Below are 13343 nucleotides of genomic sequence, written 5' to 3' on the forward strand. Positions count from 1 at the left end.
GAAACAGCCGCAGAGACACGGACATTTCTCCATTCATGGCGCAGCTGCCCCAGTATTACCAGCCCCTGAGATTATAAGATCAGGAGTCTCTCCACATTGGGTGTGTTCCTTAAGCCCCAGTTCTGCTTTCACTTTAAGGAAACAAGAGTTATTTATAAAAGATCATCAGATTTATTCTATAGGTAATTCTAGGCTTCGCCAGCAGCGCTGTCTCCAGTGCGAGATCTAAGGTGCAACTGACCTGGGGTAAGTGACAGGTCCTTTGGGATGGGGAGTAGCCTGAATATCGCTGGGATCCTTGGTGCAAGGGCCCAGCTGTCACAAAGGCAGCTCACTGGGGAGGCAGGACAGACCGGAGACCCCAAGGGGATTGTCTGGGACCCCCTGGTCAGGCTGCTCCAGTGCCTGAGGAGTTCGCTCACACTTGATAATTGGTGGGTGAGATCTAAGTGCAGAACTCACAGCCAATGTGGTGTTTGTGGCTGGTTCCTGCCACGTATCTGCACCCAAGTAGCTGCAGGCAGCGTTACAGGGAGAACCTCCCCTGTCAGTTCACAAATCAGAACGTTTCTAGTTCTCATGGCCTCAGAGAAGCAAGCGCCTAGAGGCTTAGGCTCTGGAAGTTGGGCCTTCGCCCCCATTAGTCCTCAGGGAGACGCTGCATTCCCTGTTTAGGGAGGGAGTAGAGAAGACAAGTGCGTGCTCCTGGATTTTCAGTTAACCCTCTCTCTCCCTCTCCCCATTCCCTGCTGTGCAGGGTAGGGCAGCTGTTTGAAGGTGACCCTTCTAATTGTCCCACTCACAGGGCCTGGGGTTCGAATGGGAGCGTACTGTACTCTTAAGTTCACCCTTTTTACCAGTCCATGATAAGTTTTGTACAAAGTATACCTTGTGAGGTGTCAGTGGAAAACACATAATCTGCTGAACATTAGTGTCCTGGTAAAATATGTGTGGCAACATCGTATGAAAAGTTAAGATTCTACTGTATGACATTGCTGAGACCTGCTCCAAGTTTAGAAAAGCAGGCACAAATCCAGTTCCTCAGAGACCAAAGGTACATTTACGCCTCAGCCAGGTATCATCTTAATCACATGAACTATCACTTGGGTAAGCAGCCATTCTTTGGCAGGAAGAAAGGTGTGAGCGAGAGATTTACATCTTGGCAAAGGAACAGTAGGGGGTCCCACATAAACAGACTGGCTGTTGCCTGAACCCAACTGGAAATGATTCTCAAAGAGGAGGAAAAGATATAAAAATGAGGAACAGAGGTCCCAGATCACCTCTCTCCCCTCAGTTCTACTCACGGCATCAACAACATTTGAAAAGGAAGCATCATTGAACTTGGAGAGGGGTCCTAGCTGAGGGGATCAAGCTAGACTGCTGTAAGCATATGGTGAGAGAAACCTTTTGCTTTAAATTCACTTAGGTTGTTAAGTTAGGTCTCAATTTGCATTTTACCTTTTATTTCTTTGTAATCGGTTCTGGCTTTTATGCCTCATTCCCTGTAATCACTTAAAATCTATCTTTCTGTAGTAATAAACTTATTTTAATTGTTTTCTCTAAGCCAGCGTGTGTTTGGATTGAAGTGTTTGGGAACCTCCAGTTGAGATAACAGGGTTTGTGCATTTCATTTTCTGTTAATGAAATGACGGCCTTTCCATGATCTTATATTACACCAAAGGACAGAGCTGGGCAGTACAAGATGCACAGTACAAGTCTGGGACTGGGAGTTTGCTGGTGTTGCTCTGCAATATGATTCAGGAGTGGCTGGCTAGAAGCTGGGAGTGATTTTGCATGCTGGAAGCTGTGTGTGAACAGACGGGGAGTGGCTGTTCTCACAGTGAAGCAGCCTAAAGGGCACCCCAGATTGGAGAGTTGAGGAGACGCAGCTATGCATCAGTCACAGGGGGGTCAGCTCTTGTTTTCCTCCAGCTGCGAGGAGCTCCCCACGCTGCCCGGGGGACACAGGGGCTGGGTGGGATGTCAAGAGATTCCTCTCTCGTGTCTTCTACAGCCTCATTGAGGTTCATGGATCCATCCCTGGCCAGCTGGGGCTGGTGTGATCATCTTCCCTGGCTGTGGAGGAGGCAGGGCTGGAACCAGACAGCTCGGGATATGTGCGGCCGCTCACCTCTAGCTCACCGGGTCCCAGCCAGCCTTAGCTGGAAGCTACCAAGAGCTGCACCGTGGCCTGGGGGGGGCTGGAGAGGGTCTCAGCCGGTTTCTCCGCAGGCAGTGTGCCGTCCTTGCAGCCCTGAGAGCTGGTGCCAGATGGCTAGAAGCACTGCCAAAGGGCCAGTGGCTCCTGCAGTGGGGCGAGGGTGGGAAGGGTCTCTGCGAACTTGAGTTTGGCATTGAAAGAGCTGAGGCTGCCTTGCAAACCCTGAAGGGGAGAGGGGGTAACAGCCTGCAGCCCCCCTGCAGAGCATGATTGCTCAGCACACAGGGGGAGGGTGAGATGGGAGGGGTGAGGATCATCCCCAGGCACACTCAGAGGGGAAGAGCCCTGCACCAGCCCCTTGAAAGGAGCGGGGGCAAAGGCCCACAGCAGGCAAGGCAGCCCCACAGCTCAGCACACCCGGTCAGAGCCCCGGGGATGCCTTGTTCCCAGCAGCGTCTGAAGCCCTTGCAGAGGTAAGAGCCCATGTTAGGTCAGAAAGAACAGACCAAGGTAGCAGATTTCAGACTAACCGTGTTAGTCTGTATTCGCAAAAAGAAAAGGAGGACTTGTGGCACCTTAGAGACTAACAAATTTATTTGAGCATAAGCTTTCGTGAGCTACAGCTCATTTCATCAAGATTGCAGAGACTCCTTGCTCTGCCCAATGCCGGCAGATCCATCAGGCTGGCTTGGCTTTTTACTGCCCCCCCACCAACCCTGCAGGGCGTTAGACGAGCCATCTCCTCCGCTAAAATCCATCTGCTCCCACCCCGGCTCACCAAACACTGCCACCTGCCCCACCCCACTTATTGTGGGACGGGCACTATGCATCTTCCAGGACCTTCACAAGCTAACGGAGGCCAAGGTCACCGTCTCACTGGGCCGTAAGGGGACAACGTCAGCAGGGACACATGGCAAGCGAAGGTCGCTCTGCCGACTGTTCCAGGGGAATGCTCCCGTCATCTTCCCCTTCTCTCTGGGGATAGCACCCTGGCTGCACGAGCATGGACACACACGGACACACACAGCCCCTCACAAGGGGGGAGCGCGTGTGTAACTAAGAGCCAGTTGCCGCAAGCAGCAGGGAACCAGCCGCGATGGTTCTCCAGGCTGCCCCTTGGAGGCGTGGGCCAGGCTAGCCTGTGGCAATGCTCTGGGCTGAGGCCGGGAAGTTGTCGCCATGCTCCAGAATGAGCGGATGGGGCTGTAATTGCCTGATGCAGAGCGAGGAGCTCAGCGGGCTGGGCTCCAAATGGCTGCACTTCCCGTTGGCTCGGGGGATTGCATTCGCCGGCTCGTCAGCCACCTACGGCGCTGAGTACACCGGGGGAACGATTGTGGAGGCGTTTGACCATGCCGCAATCCGGCTGGCTGAGTGCCGCTGCAGCTGGCCCAAGGGGTGGAGCAGGCAGCTACGTGACCCTCCCGGCCACCGAGGCACAGAACATGGGCCGGCACAGGTTCCTCTGAAAGGCCCGCAGGGACGTCACTGCAGCAGCCAAGCCCAACACCAGGCCACGTGGCGGGGGAAGGTGGACAGCTGACGAGCAAAGGAGAGCTGGCCTCCCATGGGCCCCCGGCTCTTCTCACTCACCCCAGCACAAACCCACTGGCCCTGGTCCAAAAGCCACAGGAAGGAGAGGCAGGGCCAGCGAGAGCCACACCAGTACTGCTTACAGCCCGGTGCCACTTCCTGGGGGCAGCGGTTTGCTGTAATTCACACCCCTGCTGGCATCCCTGCCTGCTGCTGACCAAGAAGGCACCTCCAGCCCCCAATTGGAAGCAGCTGACTCCGAAAGGAGAATGGCCCATAATAGGCTCCCGCCCCCTGCTATTCCAGCAGCACAGCCCCCCCCTAGCATTGCACTGGGACCCAGGAGCCAGCACCAGCTGAGGAGAGAGGCCGCCCCCCTCGCCACCCCACAGTCATCCAACTCATTCCACGCTGCACGCTCGCTCCTCCCAGCGCTGAGCCTGCTCGGCTCCCAAGACGTGACAGGCTCCCTGCCCAAGGCAGGACGGCTGCTGAATGTGAAATCAGAGCCCGTCGGCCCAGCGCCAGGCACAGCGCCAAAGAGGTGGGTCACTTGTAGCCTCTGCCACAGACAGTCCTGTGGAATGAGACTCACAACGCGACGAAGGCAGACGGAGTGACGGGCCGGGGCACACTGCAAGTCTCATGCCCTCACCCAGCGCCGACGCACGGAGCCCAAGGGGCTTGCTATAGAGCGATGCACTTCCCTCAGCACCCCCAACTTAGCACAGCACACTCCTGCCTTCGTGGCACCCGCCCCGCCAGCCCCAGGGAGAGAGACACCAGAGCCAGGAATCAAACCCAGGGCTCCCACAGGGCATCTCGGGGCAGCAGGAGTCTCACCCCAGTGCAGGGATGAGAGATCAGGGCTTCCCAGTCAGGGATTTCCAGGAGAAGGGGACCCCATCCAGCGGTGCATCCCCAGCTCTATGGGGAACAGCGGATTCCTTCCGAACGGGAGAACCACAGCTGGAGATGCGACTACAGGTGCTGACGCCGAGCAGGACCTAGTTCTGCACACCGGGCCAGAGAGCCCAGGTGCAGCCTCTGGCCAAGTGGGATCTGCAAGGGCAGGGGTGGCATGGGACCAGGGAGAGCTCAGCAAGCCCCACAAATAGGAGAGTCCGGGGTTTCAGGCTGGTTCGGGTCTGTTCTTGGTTTAGCCCGACCAGCCTGCCTAGCACTCGCTGGATCCGGAGGGCGCAGAGGGCTCTCAAGCAAGGCAGATGCCCTGAGGCAGGGGCAGGGTCCAGTCACTCAGCGCTGCCAGCCGTGCATGCCACTGGGCACGACTGACGCCACTCCCTACAAGAGACACCTCCAGAGCAATCCAGAGCCTGTTATGGGGGAAGGGCTGCTGGGTTTGCTGGCAGCGAATGTGTGCAGGGGGATGAAGACCCCTGTCCAAGGAGGGGCCAAGGCCTTCACCTCTTTTTCCTGTGGGGCAGAGGGAGTCCTGGGGTCACCCGCCGGGTCTCTGACTGTTGCTAAATGATATCGCTGAGGTGCCCCAGGTGACCGCATCCAGCCAGGGAGGGAGGGTGGGGGTCTCTCCTGATGCGGCTGGGGAAGCAGCAGCTGGTCTCCTGGACCCAGGGAAAGGGGAGGGTTGGATTGTAACTCAGAGTCAAAGACAACCTGCTCCCAGTGCTCAGGGCGTGGGCTCCCCGAGGACTGACCCCAAGCCTGCAATCCCTAGGGCTGGGGCCAGCCATACACATGACGCTGGTCTGGGGGCAGTGGGGAGATTGGATCCCTGTCCCCAACCCATGCCCCAAGCCCCCCAGATCATCTCTCCTGGGGGGCAGGGCAGGGGGAGGCTGCAATTCAATCCCCAGTGCTGTGCCCCCCAGGTGTGTGCATGAGAATGACCCAATCCGCCCCCCCCCCACACACACATCCCACAGCGGATCTGATTTCTGTAGCAACCCTTCCCCCACTCTCCAGACACGGAACCCTCTGTAGTCCCCAATACCACGCCGCCTGCCCCCGAAACAGCTCCGATAACCATGGGGGTGGGGGGGGCTCTGACAACCTCCCCCCCTTCCCCACTGCTAAGAGACTCCAGACAAGCCCAGGAAAGGGACTCCAGCCCCCTCCGGCCCCGCTGCCAGTCTCCAGGCTGCCAACGCAGGGCAGGGCAGGGCAGGGCCCCCCCGGCCCCGGACACACCCCGCCGGGGCTCCCTACCTTGCGAGAGGGTCCCGGTGACAAAGTGGTAGAAGCCGCGAATCACCTTCCGCAGCTGCCTCTGGCACCGCCGCGGGCAGCGGCTCATGGTGCCCGCGGGCGGCGCCGGGGCAGCAGCCGGCCACACCCCTTCCCGGCCGGGGCGAGGGGCGGCGGGAGGCGCCGGATTTCCCCTTCCCCGGCACCACGGCTCCCCGGGCGGCGGCGGCGGCGGCGGGTCCCGCCCAGCCCCAGGGCCCCGATCCCGGCCGCCGCAGGGCCCGGGGCCAGCCGGGAAGTCCGGGGCGGGGGCGCAGGAGCCGCTGCCCCGGCGCGCCGCTGGGGGGGCCCGGCCGGTCCGTGCCCGCAGCCGCCTGTGGCCGGGCTCTGCCCCGCCGGCCCCCCCCGCCGGGAGGGGGGGCGGGATGCCGCGGTCGGCATGGCAACGGCCAGACTCCACAGGTCCCGCTGACCAATGGGGCGCCGCCGCCTCCCCGGCTGCCTCCCGGCGCTGGCGAGGATGCTCCTGCCCCCCAAAAGGGCGGGGGCGGACCCAGCCCCCCCTCCAGCCCCCGCCCCGGGCAGGGCCCATTCCCTCCCCCCCACCCCCGGTAGGGCACAGCTGGCCAGCCAGCCCCCCCCAGTGCCCTATGCAGACCCCACTCTGGACACATTTTACCCACCCCACACTGGGACGAAGCGGGACTGTTCTTAATGTTTCCTCTGAATAGTGTAGGGGTGCCTCAGTTTCCCCTAGGCCGTTCTTAAGTCTCTAGGGGGTGGGATAAGGGGGTATGATCGTTGCAGAGCCCTAGAGGGCAGGTGCATGCCGGGATCTGGACACGGAGAATGGCCGACACCCTGTTTCCTGGCAAGTGATGGCCTGGGACCTTCCCAACTGCAAGGTGAGAGCTAAAGGGTTAGAGAGCAAAGGGATCAGGTGCCCTCCTGGCCCGGGAAAGGGACAAAGCCCCGGGGGGGGGGCTGGAGAGAGTCAGTTTGGGGCTGGCTGGGGGCATGGAGTGAAGTGCAGACAGGGTTGTCTGGCTCACTGCCCCCCAAAATGGATCCAGCTGAGGGGTCCCGTTCTCTGCACCTACAAGCTCTGTGTGAGACCATGTTCCTGTCGTCTAATAAACGTTCTGTTTTCCTGGCTGGCTGAGAGTCACGTCTGACTGCGGAGTTGGGAGGCAGGACCCTCTAGCTTCCCCAGGACCCCACTTGGGCGGACTGGCTGTGGGAAGCGCACGGAGGGGCAGAGGATGCTGGATGCTCCGAGGTCAGGCCCAGGAAGGGGGGAGCCGGGGGAGCTGTGTGTCCTGCAGACAGGCTGCTCCCAGAGAGGAGGCTCCCCCAGAATCCTGCCTGGCTTCGAAGGGAGCAGTTGCAGAGCATCGCCCGGGGACTCCATGACACACACCCAGGGCTCAGCCTCTCCCTCGGCCTTTGGCAGCGTGTGGGTTATTGCCCTGAGCCAGAGGGGTGTGTTAGAGAAACGGCACAGAGGCAGGGGGAGGGGAAAAGAGAGGCTCCAGGGTGCCCTGGTGACAGTGTGTTGGTGGGATGCTGGATATGCCCCCCCACCATAGTCAATAGGAGTTGCCCTGTCAGGGCTAGGGTGTCACACAGGGGCAGTTTATCTATATAAAATGTCCAGTCCCTTTTTGCATCTTGCTAAGTTTTTGGCCTCAATGACATCCTGTGGTAGTGAGTTCCACATGCTAATCCTGCCGCATGAAAGCATTTTGTCCTTTTCATTTAAGTGAAAATGCCCAGGTTCATGTGTTACAGGACAGGGCCAACAGTTCCCATGCTCGAGGTGTGTTATTGCTTACAGACTTTTCTCATCGCTCCTCTTATTGCCCCCCCAAGGTAACCCACCCCTTCTTTTCATTTTCTTTGGAAGCGAGTTTTGCAGGCCCTGGATCCTTCTTGTTGCTCCTCTCACCCCCATTCCAGTTCCGTGTGAGGAGGGTGCTCGTACCTGCACTCAGGATTCAGATGAGGCTGCACCAGTGATTTATCTGCTGCCATTAGAATAGTCCCCAGATCATTGTCTAGCCCCTTCCTTATGCATCCTAACACCTGGTTAGATTTTTTTTTTTTTTTTTTTTTTTTAAAGCTATAGGTGCACAGTAAGAAGAGGTCTCCTTGAGCTGTCAGCAGTGAGCCCCGGTGCCTTTCACACAGTTCATCTAGGGCCCTAGATAATGTACGAGCAGGTGTGGAAGGATTAGATTGTTTTCAGTAAATGTCAGTGAACTTGGATTTCACCATATGCGCAAACCACTGGAAAAATATTTCCATCGGTGCTGATCAGACTAAGACCAGTGCTGCCTGAGAACCTCTTAGGGGTCTATTTAAAGGATAATTTACTTTATATATTTTCTTGACATGGGATATCGACAATTTGGGTTTTGCCAATGATAAAGTTTTAACATTTTGCATCTCAGTAGCTACCGGCATAACATGCTTGTCATGCACCCGAGGGGTTTCCCACAATGATGAAAATTTAAAATCAAAACAAAAAAGTTTAAAAAACAACATTATATATCCAAAATTATACAACAACTCTGCCTGGCCTCTGTCTGAGTACTTCCCACACCGTGCATTACTATGCATTTATCGACAGTGTGTTTCACTTGCCATCATGTTATCAATTCCCTTGGCTGGGTTTGTGTCTCTCTGGTCCTGCCCAACCTACATAACCTTGTGTCATCTGGAAGTCTCCCACCCCCCGTTCCAGATCATTAATAAATATATTAAACACAGGCCAGGGCCGGCTCCAGGCACCAGCGAACCAAGCAGGTGCCTGGGGCGGCAAACATAAAGGGGCGTCAGGAGGCGGGCTCTGGGGCGGCAATCCACCCTCAGCGGTGGCAGGAATTCGGTGGCCGCTCTGTCACAGCGTCTCTCGCGCTTGGCCGCAATTTGGCGGTGGGGACGGGACTCTTCTTTGGTTGCCAGCAGCAATTCAGCGGCCGCACCATCACTCCATCTCCGTGTTCAGCGGCAAGGGCTTTTTGTTTTGTTTTTTTTGCCACTTGGGGCAGCAAAAACGCTGGAGCCGGCCCTGATACAGGTCCTAGCAACAGAGGCACTGACCGCCAGCCTCCTGCCATGATGAACGTTGACCAACCCTACGGTCTCAGCCAGTTTTTTGCTCCATGATGTTACATGGGGCCTGGTGATAATGGAGGCAAGGTAAGGACCTGGTTGCAGACCGGCTGAAAGTCTAAGTTAGTGGGTTCTGCCTTATTGTCACAGGAACTGGTTGGGGGGAGGCAAGGAAGGGGGTTGATTACTGGGACCCATCACATGACGCCAGCCACCAGGGGACGGAAGGGAAGGTCAGAGGTTCAGACAGCTCTGTGATGGGTGGGATACGTGGAACCCACTTCACCCACAGCAGAGCCCCTCGCCTGGCAGGTCTCCGAGTAGCTCCTCTCCAATGGCAGCAGCTCACTGCCCTCCATCTCCCTTGGCATCACCACCTGCCACACAGGAGCTGGGGGTTGGATTATTTTCCCCAGCTGGGTCAGGCTGCAGCCACTCCCCCTCCCCCAATCTCCCATTAGCCGGTTATAACCACACTACAGCTCTCTGCCCTGCTCTAGTGGCCGGATCACATGCAAGTCCGTGACTGCCTCCCAGCTCATGGGCTCGACTCATGCTTGGTCCAGCCAGAGGTCCCAGGTTTGATCCCCACACGTGATCCCATCTGTGGTGACGTTATTGACATAATCTGGGACCGTATAAATCATTGTTGCAACCAAGGTCTTATAGTGGCACCAAATCTTGTATAAAGGGGCTCAAATAAGGTATCTCAGACAAGATTATGGTTTGCTGGTTATGATTATGCTGTCTATATGTGGGTATCATTTTTGTAGTTGAAGTTATGAATATTGGCTCTATACTGTCTGTATTTCAAACTTGTGTGCTATGCTTCTGGGGGACACCCCAGACAAGTTGGTATCAGCTCTGCCTAGCCTGCTTGATGGCCCATTAAGGACCATCAGCTACACAACTGACCCATTGAGAGAAGGCAAACACGCCTTGAGACTCAGCAAGGTGTGCAGGGACTTGCCCATGTGACTCCAAACTCCATTTTGCTGTAATTTTCCCCACAGTCAGAACCCAGAGGGGTCCTTACCCCTGAAAAAGACTAGAAAAGCCTGATGCCTCATCTCCATCTTGTCTTCAGTCCTGCTTCCTACCTCTGGAGGGACTTTGCTACACTGAAGCTTTGAACCAAGGACTGAAATACCCATCCCAGCTGGGGATGTTCTCAGAAGACTTGAGTTGAACCTGCAGTTTATTCCATCACTGCTACAAGCCTGAACCAAGGACTTTGCCATTACTGTACGTCATTGATTCCATTTAACCAATTCTAGCTCTCATCTATATCCTTTTATGAATAAACCTTTAGATTTTAGATTTGCCAATCCTTTAGAGAGCGTGATTTGTGGGCAAGATCTGATTTGTATATTGACCTGGGTCTAAGGCTTGGACCTTTGGGATCAAGAAAACCTTCTCTTTTACTGGGGTATTGGTTTTCATAACCATTTGTCCCCATAACAAGTGGCACTGGTGGTGATACTGGGAAACTGGAGTGTCTAAGGGAATTGCTTGTGTGACTGGTGGTTAGCTAATGGGGTAAAACCAAAGTCCTCCCTGTCTGGCTGCTTTGGTTTGCCTTGGTGTACACAGAAGCCCCAGCCTTGGGCTGTGACTGCCCTGCTTGAAGCAATTTGTCCTGAATTGAAATGCTCAGTGGGGTCCTGCCAGAACCAGCCTCATTACACAGGGTCACTAGACCAACACCCCAGTGCAGCATGCACCGGCCAGGGATATGCTGCCTGCCGCCCCACCCCGCGTGTGGGCGGAAGACTGTACATCGTCCGTCAGGTTTGTGTTTCCCCACCAGAATGAATGCCTGAACAGCAGCTGAGTGCTCATGAGCACCCTATAATAACAAACCCATGCCTACAGGCAAGTGCTCCCGAGTAAGCCTACAAGCTAGTGCACAGAGAATTGGGCTGACCAACCCCACGACAACATAGTACCCGAGCAACCCTACAGTAACAACCATGGGTCCTGAGCAACCCTGCCCTAACAAAGCTGCCTGCACAGCCCCAGCAGGGATCAGTCAGGGCCTGAACAGGCCAGCGGCTCACTCAGGTACTTCTCTGGCAGGATTTCTGTTTTCATTTAGCAATATCCATGTATCTCACCCTCCTATTCGCTCCGAATGCAACCCCCAGTCAGCACAAGGGAGGAACAAGTTCTGTGTCCCTTGGTGTCCAGACATGGCAGCGATCGGCTCATTTGAAACCACAAAAAACAGCTGGACCAGTTTTAAAAGAGGCATGAGCTCTTCCTGTTCACCTTGGTGGGGTGTTGACTCTGAAACCTAATGACACCACCATAAAAAAAGTTAACTCTTAACATTTCAGTTGTTACCAGTGTGTTTTTAGCTGTGCTTACAGCCTACTGTACAATTACAAGAGAAGGCACAGTCCCTGCCTCAAAGAGCATATAACTTGAAATTAAGATTGGATGTTTTTGTAAGAGATCTGCCCTAGGAATTTGGGGGGGGGGGGGGAGGGGGAGTTCTGTGGCCTATGCTATACAGGAGGTCAGATTAGAAGATCAGAGTGGTCCCTTCTGGCCTTGGAATTTATGACCCAGACAGAGGTGGGAGTGGGGGGGGGGCGAGGAAAAGGGATAGATCATGCAGGCAGAGCAGACCAGAAGGCTCCTGTCTCTGCACAGTGCCAGTGCATTTCTGGGGACCCATATGGTGAACATGTGAAAGAGGCCAGGGTGGGGCTTTACAGACTAGCCCCGGCCACAGTAGGTGGCAAGCAAGGTGGTGGGTGAGGCTGGCACTGCTGGTGGAGTGGAGCGGGCTGGGGAGCGCAGAGTTAGATGGGGATGCTTGGTGCGGAGAGCTTCAGGGCAGGGGGAGGTAGGGAATGGTGGGAGGCAGGGCACAACATGCGTGCTAGGGATGGCAGTGGTACTCTGGGGGTGGGGGCAGAGCTCAGGTTGGCTCTTCAAGATGTCGTAGGGGAAGAGGCTGCAAGTCCTAGGCATGGCCTGGCCATACGAGGCAGGGGGCATCAACGAGCCCTGTCAGGGTGGAGGCCAGAGCGACAGGGCGGCCCTGCTGGAGGCAGCAGGCAGGACTGGGAGGAGAGGTCAGGCGCTCGGGTTTGGACCCGTTGGGATGCAGCTGAAGTGTGACAGAGACGGGCACAGGACGGGGGCTGGCCCGAGGCAGCACCGGGGAAGGAGGCGGAGGGGGCAGGTGTGCACGGGAGCCCAGGAGCACACGGCCCAGAGGCCTGGAGAAGGTGTGGAGGCCAGGCTGGTGGGGATCCTGGCCGGAGCTGGAGGAATGCCAGGCAGCGGGTGCCCGTGCCATGGGTCCGAGGCAGAGGGGAGACGAGGCACTCGCTGGGGGTCAGTGCGGCTGCAGGGGGAGGAAGAGGTCAGAGGGCAGGAGGGAGCAGGGCCACCAGGCCAGTGGAGAGGGCAAAATTCATCAGCCCTTGGGATTTGACTTGTGAATATTGGCAAATTCCCTCAAAATGTGGATATCCAGCAGAAGTCAGCGTTGATACTGGAACCCGGCCTAGATGAGTTTAAGGTTATGCCTTTGGACTAATTAATGCAGGGGCCACCTTTCAGAGGCTTATCAATGAGGTGCTGCAGGGTTTGCAAACCATTGCCTGGGCCTTTGTAGATGACTTGGCTATTTTTAGGGACTCCTGGCAAGACTATTTGGGAATTGTATTGCAGAGGGTTAGAGAAGCCAACGTCACTGTCAAGGCGTCCAAATGCAAGACGGGGGCCAGGAAGGTACCTTACCTAGGACACAGGGTGGGTAGTGGCTTGGTTCACCCTGCCCCTTTCAAAGTAGAAGCCATTCAGGGTTGGCCAGCCCCACCAACCAAGCAGCAGGTGCAATCCTTTATCAGGCTGGCCCATTATCACAGAATATCAGGGTTGGAAGGGACCTCAGGAGGTCATCTAGTCCAACCCCCTGCTCAAAGCAGGACCAATCCCCAACTAAATCAGGTTTGTGAAGGGGTTTAGTGCCATTGTGGCCCCTATAACAGACCATATCAAAAAAAGGAGAAGCCGGACTGGGTGTTAAGGACTAAGGCCCATGAGAAAGGTTTCAAGGACATAAAAAAAAAAGGCTTGCTCTAAAGAACCAGTTTTAGCCAGCCCTGATTTCAGCAAACCCTTTGTGCGATGCACTGATGCTTCCAACACTGGGTTTGGGCAGTGCCAATGCAGGCTGCGGTGGGGGACCAGACACACCCCATTACCTTCTTGAGCAAAAAAAGAGACCCCTCTGGCCAGCACTACACCATCCTTGAGAGGGAATGTCATGCCAGAGTCAATCCTTACCTGTCTAACAGAAACCTCAAGTTTCTAACAGACCATTCCCCGCTAATATGGTTGC

The 13343-nt window shown here is 56.1% G+C and overlaps 1 protein-coding gene across 2 annotated transcripts in view; it reads right to left on the minus strand.

Moving 5' to 3' along the window:
- KCNIP2 (potassium voltage-gated channel interacting protein 2) overlaps window positions 1-13343 on the minus strand; it is a 140832-nt gene that overhangs the window by 66623 nt on the left and 60866 nt on the right. Inside the window, exon 1 of one of the 2 annotated variants that reach the window (XM_038411787.2) lies at window positions 5885-6117. The exons of the other annotated variant lie outside the window; for it this stretch is intronic. Coding sequence (XP_038267715.1) covers window positions 5885-5972 — 88 coding nt within the window. The 5' untranslated portion in view covers window positions 5973-6117. Of the gene's footprint in view, window positions 1-5884; window positions 6118-13343 lie in introns of those variants that run through there. 2 annotated transcript variants of the gene reach the window in all.

Source organism: Dermochelys coriacea, chromosome 7, assembly GCF_009764565.3.
Source record: "Dermochelys coriacea isolate rDerCor1 chromosome 7, rDerCor1.pri.v4, whole genome shotgun sequence".
Classification (NCBI taxonomy): Eukaryota; Metazoa; Chordata; order Testudines; family Dermochelyidae; genus Dermochelys; species Dermochelys coriacea.